The 10,274-nt window shown below is 41.2% G+C and overlaps 1 protein-coding gene across 1 annotated transcript in view; it reads left to right on the top strand.

The window, feature by feature from the left end:
* Window positions 1-10,274, top strand: part of AP2B1 (adaptor related protein complex 2 subunit beta 1) — a 179,822-nt gene that overhangs the window by 19,991 nt on the left and 149,557 nt on the right. Inside the window, exons 3-4 of the mRNA XM_006154420.3 lie at window positions 3,198-3,303; window positions 8,500-8,635. Coding sequence (XP_006154482.1) covers window positions 3,198-3,303; window positions 8,500-8,635 — 242 coding nt within the window. The remainder of the gene's footprint in view (window positions 1-3,197; window positions 3,304-8,499; window positions 8,636-10,274) is intronic.

Below are 10,274 nucleotides of genomic sequence, written 5' to 3'. Positions count from 1 at the left end.
GGGACCAGCAGTTAGCGTAGTGGCTATGTCGCTGGACTCCCATGTAGTCGACCGCGGTTTGAGTCCTGGACCCGGTGGCTTAAACTCACGCCAGGCGCGTGTGCGTGCGTGCCCAAGATCCTGAGAGGAGAACAGAGGAGAAGGGATTGCGGCGTGGCCATCCCCCCTGGGGGGTGATTTCTCGCTTTCTATCTCTCTGTCTCTCTGTCTGTCTGACGAGCGCACGAGCCCTATAGCGAAAAAACCTTTCAAAAAAAAAGAAAAAAGAAAGAAAGAAATGACTCTGGTTTGGACTATTTTTGAAGCTTCAAGGTTATTCCTGTTTAATTTACTGAATTAGATGGAGCCTTAAAGCCCATTAGCTTACTGAAGTATTGATTAGAACAGTGATTCTCAACCCTGGTTAGACACTGAACTCACTTGGGGAGGCTTTTAAAAATATGAATGTGGGCTGGCAGGTGGTGTGGAGGTTAAGGTGGCTGGATCCCATATGGCTGACTCTGTGGATTGAGTCCTGGATCCAGCAACTTCAAAATCATACTGGGCACATGTGCCCAAAATCTTGAGACAAGACTGCAGGAGAAGGGATTGTGGCATGGCCGTCCCCCCAGGGGGATGATTTCTCACTTGCCTCCTTTCTCTGTCTCTCTTTAGTTAGCACATGTGCCTGATAGCAAAACTTAGAAAAGAAGAACGAGGGACCAGCAGATGGCATAATGGTTACGTTGCTGGACTCTCATGTAGTTGAGCACAGTTTGAGTCGTGGACCCAGTGGCTTAAAACTAATGCTGGGTACAAGTGCATGAGTGCCCAAACTCCCTGAAGGAGAAGGAATTGTTGTGTGGCCATGCCCCAGGGGTGATTTCTCACTTCCTGTCTCTCTGGCAAGTGCACATGCCTTATGGCAAAAATCACTCTTAAGAAAGAATAGAAAAGAAGAGAAGAGAAAAGGAAAGAAAGGAAGGAAGAAAGAAGTGAACGTAAATGTTCTCCTTGACATTTTGATTTTTTTGGCCTAGAATATAGCCTCAACATTGTTATTTATTTATTTATTTTAATTTTTGCGATTGGGTCCGTGAGCTTGCCAGAGAGACAGAAAGACAGAAAGGGAGAAATTATCCCCCGTAGGGGATGGCCATGCTGCAGTCCCTTCTCCATTCTCTTCTCTGGATTTTGGGCACGCACGCACAAACGCTTAGCATGAGTTCTAAGCTGCCGGGTCCGTGACTCCAACTGTGGTTGACTATGTGGGAGTCCTGGGAGTCCAGCAGTGTAACCATTACACCATCTGCTGGTCCTGAATGTCGTTATTTTTAATACTTTCAGGATAGGCTGACTCTGTGGCCTAATAGGTAAGGGAACCAGATCCCACATAGCCAACTATGATTCAAATCCTGGACCTGGTGACTTGAAAAACACATTAGGTGTGTGTGCAAAGTAAATAAAATAAAAATTAAATACTTCCCAGGTAATGATAGCATGTGTGCAAGGTGAGAACATCAGGATTTGAGAGTCAATAGAGTCAGTGCTAAGCCCAGCTCACACTGTGATCTTTGAGCCTTGTTCCTTCTTTTTTTAAAAATTATTTGTTTATTTAATTACATTTATTATTATCATCATTTTTTAAAATTTGACCAGAGAGAGAGAAAAAGGGAAAGTGAGAAAGCAACCTGCCAGATCCAAGACTTGAACCACAGTCAGCCCTGTGAGAGTCCAGTGCCTTAACCACCACACCACCTGCTGGCCTTGAGCCTCATTTCTTCTTTTTTTTTTTTTAAACAACAGAAATTTATTTTCTTGGAGTCCTGAAGGCTAGATACCTGAAATCAAGGTGTTAACAGGGTTGGCTTCTTCTGAGAGCCACAAGAGAATCCCAAACTTCATTTCTTAATCTTTAAAGTTGAGAGTGGGAAAATGAGGTGATATGTGGAGTCTCTTATGGTTTGAAAACACTGCTCCCTGCCTACCTCTGTTTTTTTTTTTTTTAATTAAACCTATTATTTATTTAATTTTATTTGTTATCATTATTATTATTATTTTGTTTGCTATAGTGCACATGCATTCACCAGAGAGAAGCAGACAGGGAGAAAAGGCAAATGAGAAAGCGAGCAGCCAGGTCCAGGACCTGAACTACACTCAGCCATGTGGGAGTCCAGTGCCTTAATCACCAGGCTACCTACCGGCCCCAGTTTTTTTCTTTTTAAGGATTGTTTTATTTTATTTGTTATTATTATTTAATTTGACCAGGCAGTGACAGAGAACAAGGGAAAGTGAGAAAATAAGCTGTCTGGTCCAGGACTTGAACCATCATCAGCCATGAGGGAGTACGGCAACCTAACTACCATGCCACCTGCCATCCCTGCCTATATTAATTTTCTTCTCAGCAGATGGTGTAAGAGCTTTAAAATTCTGATGGGAAGTATTTCTCAACCCCATGCTTTCCTGATTTGTGGTTCCTAAAGAACTATAGTGTAGCTTCCTCTTTTGTGATAACTTACTTATAAAATATTTATTGGTGGTGTCTGTACCAGTGGGTCATTAATGTTCTAATAATTTGAATTTTACATATCATCTAATTTTTTTATTTATTTAATTTTTAATTTTTAAATTTTTTTTAGAGAGATTTTTATCTATAGGGTGTGTGTACTTGTCAGAGAGAGAGAGAGAGAGAGAGTCAGAAAGTGAGAAATCACCCCTAAGGGGGATGGCGAGGCTACAGTCCTTTCTCCTCCATTCTCCTCCCTGGAATTTTTGGCACACATGCACAAGCACAGTTTTAAGCTGTTGAATCTGGGACTTGAACCACAGTCGATTATGTGGGAGCAGCAACATAGCCATTAAACCATTTGCTGGTCCCTCCTATAACTTTTCTTTTCTTTTTTCTTTCTTTTCTTTTTTTTTTTTAAATTTTTGTATTTTCTTATTCATTGTCATTTAAAAAAAATTTTTTTTTTTTTTAAGTTGACCAGAGAGAGACAGAGAGAGGAGGAAAGTGAGAAAGCAAGCTGCCAGGTCCAGGACTCGAACTGCTGTCAGCCATGTGGGAGTCCAACTGCCTTCACCACCACGCCACCTGCCAGCCCCCATTTTTCAATAATCTTATTTTAGTTGCTGTCCTGGTTATTATGTAGAGCGGTATTCTTCTGCTCTAGGTCTATGTTCCTGGGACCTCACCTACTTATTTTCCTCTCTTACAGGAGAAATTTTTGAATTAAAAGCTGAACTCAACAATGAAAAGAAAGAAAAGAGGAAGGAGGCTGTGAAGAAAGTGATTGCTGCTATGACTGTGGGGAAGGATGTTAGGTAAGGATAACTACTTCAGCTATTGGTCACTTTAGAGGTCCACTCCTTGTCTTAATGCTTTTTCTGCTTTTCCTTTAAAATTGTTATAATCATAGTACCTATAAGAACAGGTTTGCTCGGGACCAGCAGTTAGTGTAATGGCTATGTTGCTGGTCTCCCATGTAGTCAACCACGGTTCGAGTCCTGGACCCGGTGGCTTAAACTCACACCGGGAATGTGTGTGTGCCTGCCTGAGATCCCAAGAGGAAAATGGAGGAGAAGGGATTGCAGCGTGGCCATCCTCCCTGGGGAGTGATTTCTCACGTTCTGTCTTTCTGGCGAGTGCACGCTCCCTTATGGCAAAAACTTCTCCAAATAATAAAAAAAAAAGAACAGGTTTGCTCCATTGAAAACATCATCAGGAAGTGTATTTTTTTCTGACTTAAGTGTGTATGTGTTTGTTTTGTTTTCTTAGCATTAAATGAGTTTGATTTTGCTGCATACAGATCTAGCATAAAATCTCCTGAGAGCTGGCAATTACAAGTCTGTTGGCTGAGATAGTTTTAGAAGATGATGAAAATATACTGAGGAACAGAAGCTCACGTGTTCTTTGATTGGCCCAAGCTAGCGCCCTCAATTTACAACTCTCCATTCAGTTGGGTGAATTCAAGATGAAAATAATTCTTAACAAAATTCATTTGATCTTATATTATGTCTGTTTTTATAATTTAACAAGACCATTTGGAAATAATTAGAATTATTTGCAGGCCTCTTGAGGATTCCTAGGACTCTTGGGTGGGTCTCCAAGGTTATAGGTATTTTTATAAAAACACTTAGGTATTGCTTCCCTTTTGCACAGTTTTGACATTTGTGCTGACATTCATGCCTTAGCATGAACCACATCGCTGGTGATGACCAGAGTAGTATTTGTTACCACTATGTACTTAAAAGAAAAATGGGCAGTTTTTCTTAGGACCATCTTTTTTTTTTGGAGAGGTTTTTCCTGTAGGGCAGGTGTGTTCGCCAGAAAGAGACAGAGAGACAGAAAATGAGAAATCACCCCCCAGGGGGAATGACCACACCGCAATCCCTTCTCCTCCATTCTCCTCTCGGGATCTTGGGCACACACGCACATGCGCCCGGCATGAGTTTAAACTACCGGGTCCAGGACTTAAACTGTGGTTGACTACATGGGAGTCCAGTGACATAGCCATTATGCTAACTGCTGATCCCAGGACCATCTTTCATGAAGCATTAAACATTTATTTAATTAAAACTTGAACCTTGGTGGGTCACCAGGTGGCATGGTTGTTAAGGTGTTGTACTCCCATGTGGCTGTTCATAATTTGAGCCCTGGATCTGCTGGCTTGAAAATGACACAAGTACATGTATATATGTGCCCAAGATCCTTAGAGGAAGGTGAAGGAGAAGGGATTGCACCATGGCCATTCCCCTTGGGGGGTGTTGATAATCTCATTCTCCCTCTCTCTGTGTCTGGCAAGTACATGCTCCCATGGCAAAAACCTTTAAAAAAAAAATAGTGTAAGGAATGACTGTCTTCTCATCCCTCGGGTGCTGTTCTGAGGTGGGTTTCTGTTTTGTTTATTAGTACACTAATCACAGTTAATTCTTAGGTTGCTGTTCTGTGACCATTTATCTCAGGGCTTGGCAGGCTTTTTCTAAAAAGGGCAAGATAGTAAAATCTTTAGGCTGGCGCCAACAGGTGGCATGATGGTTAAGGCACTGGACATTCCCACATGACTGACCACGGTTTGAGTCCCAGCCCTGGTGACTTGCTTTCTTACTTCCCCCCTCTTTCTTTCTGGTCAAATTAAAATAAATGAATGAATAAATACAATTAAATAAATAATTCTTTAAAACAAACAAACAAACAAACTTTAGGCTTAGCAGGCCAAGAGGCAAAATTTGAGGTTATTATTTAGGTATGTAACAGGAAAGAGAAAATTTTCCACAAATTATTTTGTTGACAAAATTTGAAATATAATAAGTAAGTATAATATTTTGTACTTAGGTCTACTAAGGAGAGAAGGGAGGGATTCTTTTTTTTTAAATTATTTTATTTAATTTTATTTATTGTCATCATTTTATTTTATTTTGTAGTTGACCAGAGAGAAGGAAAGTGAGAAAGCAAGCTGCCAGGTCCAGGACTTGAACCATGATTGGCCATGTGGGAGTCCAACCACCTTAACCACCACACCACCTGCTAGCACCAAGAGAGGGATTCTTTTGTAGGATAGATAACATTTTGCTTAATTGGGTTCATAGTTAGTATTCCCTGTCATCAAATTGGTTATAAATGTTCATACATAAACAACATGTTTGATTCTTAGTTTGTATCAAAATCTGGCACTTTGCTTCCTTGTGATTTATCTAGTCACAAAGGGCTATTTGGCTAGGCAAAACATCTAGATTAAGAATATCGTACATGGGGACCAGCAGTTAGCGTAATGGCTATGTCGCTGGACTCCCACGTGGTCGACCGCGGTTTGTGTCCCGGACCCGGTGGCTTAAAAGCCACGACGGGCGCGTGTGGCGCGTGTGCGTGCGTGCCCAAGATCCTGAGAGAATGGAGGAGAAGGGATTGTGATGTGGCCATCCCCCCTGTGGGGTGATTTCTTGCTTTCTGTCTCTCTGTCTTTGTCTGGCGAGCGCACGCGCCCTATGGCAAAAACCTCTCAAAAAAAAGAAATATTTAATTTTATTTATTTATTCATTTATTTTAATATGATCAGAGAGAGAGAGAATGTGAGAAAGCAAGACACCAGGTCCAGGACTCAAACTGTGGTCGGACATGTGAGAGTGTCCAGCACCTTAACCACCACAGCAACCGCTAGCCCCATAATTTTAAGTTTTTAAGTAGCCATATTCAAAAAGTAAAAAAAAGGTGAAATTAGTATTTTGCAAATAATTATTTATTTAGTTCCATTTGTTATTATTTTTTTAAAATATTTTATTTAGCTTTATTTATTCATATATTTTAAAAATTCGATCAGAGGGGAACAGAGTGTATGTGTGAATGTGAGTGCGTGAGAGAGAGAAAGAGAAAGGGGGGGAGTGAAAGCAAACCGTCAGGTCTGGGACTCAAACCGTGGTCCACCATGTGCGAGTCCGGCACCCTTAACCACCATGCCACCTGCCAGCCCCCCATTTGTTACTAGTTTTTAATTTGACCAGAGAGAGAGACAGAGAGAGAAAGGGAAAGCAAGAAAGCAAGCCACCAGGTCTGGGACTTGTACTCTGGTCAGCCATGCAGTCGACTACGTGGCAGTCCAGCGACATAGCCATTACGCTAACTGCTGGTCCCTAGAATAAGTTTTAAGGGGACCAGCAGGTGGCATGGTGGTTAAGGCACTGGGCACTCCCATATGGCAGACCACGGTTTGAATTCTAGACCTGGTCACTTGCTTTCTCACTTTCCCTCTCTCTCTTTCTCTCTCTGGTCACATTAAAATAAATAAATGAATAAATAAAATTAAATAAATAATTCTTTTTAAAAAATAAATTTTAAAACATGCTTACACTTTAGAATCTGACAAGTTTAGTCCTTCCAAGCTAATGTTGTTACTTTGTGAATGGAAATATAAGTTTCTCTTCCATGGCTTACAGAATTTTAAATCATGAGATGACTAGAACCAAAGATATGAATTCCTTTTATATTTGCTTACATGCAAGTTTTCATTTTCATTTTCTGCTTACAGAATTTTAAATCATGGGATAACTAGAACCAAAGATATGAATTCCTTTTATATTTGCTTACATGCAAGTTTTCATTTTCATTTTCTTTTTAAAATAATTACTTATTTAATTTTATTTATTATTATTTTAAAATATTCTGTAGGACATGTGAGCTCACCAGAGAGAGACAGAGACAGAAAGGGAAAGCAAGAAAGCAAGCTACCTGGTCCAGGACTTGAACCTTAGTCAGCCACATTGGAGTCCAGCATCTTAACCACCATGCCACCTGCCACCCAAATTTTCATTTTCTAAATGAATAATGTTAAGAAAATAATTATAAAAGGAACCAAAGCATTTTGGAGAAATGGTCAATTCCAGATCTGGGATTAGAAATGTACAAAATGATCCTGAATGGGGCATCTTGTCATATGAGAAAGGAGACTATTGGAAGTGTAGTTAAGGACTCAGAAGCTAAGTTCCCACTGGTCAAGGATGAATGATTGTGTGAGCATAAATTTACTATGGTATCTGCAGTAATTCAAAACTGTCATGAATTGGTATGGAAAGTTATAATTAATTTTTTTGGTATGATAAAAATGATTTTTTTTCTTAGTTGTTGCTATAGGATACATGTGCTCACTAGAGAGAAAGAAATAGGGAAGGTGAGAAATCACCCTCCAGGGAGATGGCCACCCTGTAAACCTTTCTCCTCCAGACTCCTCTTGGGATTTTAGGCATACATGCACAATGTGCCTGGCATAATTTTTCAAGCTGTAGGATCTGGGATTAGAACCACACAGTTGGCCATGTGGGATCAAACGCTTTAACTTCCATGCCATTGGCTGGCCCTGAGGTAGTGATTATTTATCTATCTATTTTTAAGTTTGTTGCTATAGGGTGCATGTGCTTGCCAGAGAAAAAGACACAGAGAGAGAGATAGTGAGAGGGAAAATGAGAAATCGATCTCTCCCCACCCGAGGTATGGCCATACTGCAGTCTCTTCTCCACTTGCCCCTGGGATTTTGGGCACGCATGCACATACACATACCCAGCATGAGTTTCAAGCCTCACTGTGTCTAGGACTTGAACCTTAGTCGGCAGTGTGGGAGTCCAGCACCCTAACCACTATGCCACCTGCTAGTCTACAATTCATTTTTAAATAATCCAGAGCAATTGAATGGGCTGGAGATGGGATTTAGGGGTTTTAGTTTGAGGGTCTGTATGAAATAAGATTGGGCTTGTATCAATCCCTGTGGGTGATAGAAGTATTGGGTTCATTATGCTGCTGTTCCACTTTTGTTTTAAAATGGTTTCAGTAAAAAGACATTTTTCCCCCAGAAACTATTGAGAAACCTTTGGGCACCAGTACTCTTTCTGTAATAGTTAATTTCCATGCTAATAATTGTTGCTGTGAGGGGGGGAAGTTTGTCCTTGCATCAGATTACTCTGTAATATAAGGCCAACAGATTGGCACCAATAACCAACCGTTCACTTTTTTTCTCTTTTCTCCTCTCTTCTCAGCTCTCTTTTTCCAGATGTAGTGAATTGTATGCAGACTGACAACCTAGAGCTGAAGAAACTTGTGTATTTGTATTTGATGAATTATGCCAAGAGTCAGCCAGACATGGCCATCATGGCTGTCAACAGCTTCGTGAAGGTAACTTATCCCAAAGACTCTAGAGCAGTCTCTTCTACCTGAAATAACTTATTTTTTAAGTTTGATACAGGGCGTATGTGCTTGCCAGAGAGAGACAGAAAGAGGAAAGAGAGAGAGAAGTCACACTCCAGGGGCGATGGTCACACCTCAGTCCCTTCTCCATTCTCCTCTCAGGATTTTGGACATGCATGCACATGCTGGCAGGGTGATTTTTAAGCTGTTAGTTAGGTCCTGGAGTCAAACCATGAAGTTGGCCATAACCTCCATACCACCTGCTGATACCCTCAAATATCTTTTTCAGAAGTGACTCTTGTTACAGTGTCAGCATTGCAGATAAGTGCTTCTTTTCCAAAGGAAGGCCTCTAGCAAAGTACTGGCAATGACAAAGAATGATCGTGTTTTAAGAGTTCTATATGCCAGTGTGTATCAGCCAGGGAAATTTAAACCATATGGTAAGCCTTCTGTTCATGGAGGTTGGTGCAGCCTTGCCAGATGGGTAGAGGAAAGCCAGATGAAACCTCATCGTTGTTACCTTGCAGGGTGGATAAAAGGTTATGTACATTATTGTAGTGTCAGTATCCTGGAACATTACTTGTTTTTTCTTTGTAAAAATTATGCTTATGAGTCAAAAGTAGTGAAAATTACATGAGGGTAATGCTTTTTTTTTTTGAGAGGTTTTTGCTATAGGGTATGTGTGCCCGCCAGAGAGACAGAGAGAGACAGGAAAGAAGAAATTACCCCCCAGGGGGGATGGCCACTCCGCAATCCCTTCTCTTCCATTCTCCTCTTGGGATCTTGGGCACACATGCACACGTGCCCGGCATGAGTTTAAGCCACAGGGTCTGGGACGCGAATCATGGTCGACTCCGTGGGAGTCCAGCGACATAGCCATTTTGCTAACTTTTGGTGCCCGGGTAAAGCTTTTACTTTGTTTTATTTAATGGGTCTTACAACACTTGATTGACTTTTTTTTTTTTCGTATAGGGTGCATGCATTTCCTTGCCAGAGAGAGAAGTCACCTTCTCAGGGGCCATGGCCGTGCTTCAGTCTCCTCTCCCCTAGTCGCCCTCTGGGATTCTGGACATGTGTACACATGTGCCCAGCATGATCCCCAAGCCGTCAGGCCTGGGACCCATACTATGCAGTCGACCATGTGTGATCTAGTCTCCAACCTCCATGCCTCTTGCTGGCCCTTGATTCATTTTTTTTTTTTTTTATTGTGGAAAGTTTAAACATATTCAAGTAGTGGGAATAATATATAAATTCCCAAATACCCATCTTGCAAGTTTATTTTATTTATTTATTTATTTATTTATTTGCTATGGGGCTTGTGCGCTCTCCAGACAGACAGAGAGAAACAGAGAGATAGAAAACGAGAAATCACCCCCAAGAGGGGATGGCCATGCCGCAATCCCTTCTCCTCCATTCTCCTCTCAGGATCTTGGGCATGCACGCACACATGCCTGGCATGAGTTTAAGCCACCCGGTCCGGGACTTGAACCATGGTCGACTACGTGGGAGTCCAGTGACATAGCCGTCATGCCAGCTGCTGGTCCCAGCAAGTTTATTTTTTTTTTAAGAATTATTTTTTATTTAACTTCATTATTATTCTTTTCCAGTTTGATCAGAGAGATACAGA

The sequence above is a fragment of the Tupaia chinensis genome, unplaced genomic scaffold (genome assembly GCF_000334495.1).
Source record: "Tupaia chinensis unplaced genomic scaffold, TupChi_1.0 Scaffold000407_4, whole genome shotgun sequence".
NCBI classification, from domain to species: Eukaryota; Metazoa; Chordata; class Mammalia; order Scandentia; family Tupaiidae; genus Tupaia; species Tupaia belangeri.
Note: the sequence above shows the minus strand (reverse complement) of the source record. Positions and strands in the feature narration are given on the sequence as shown.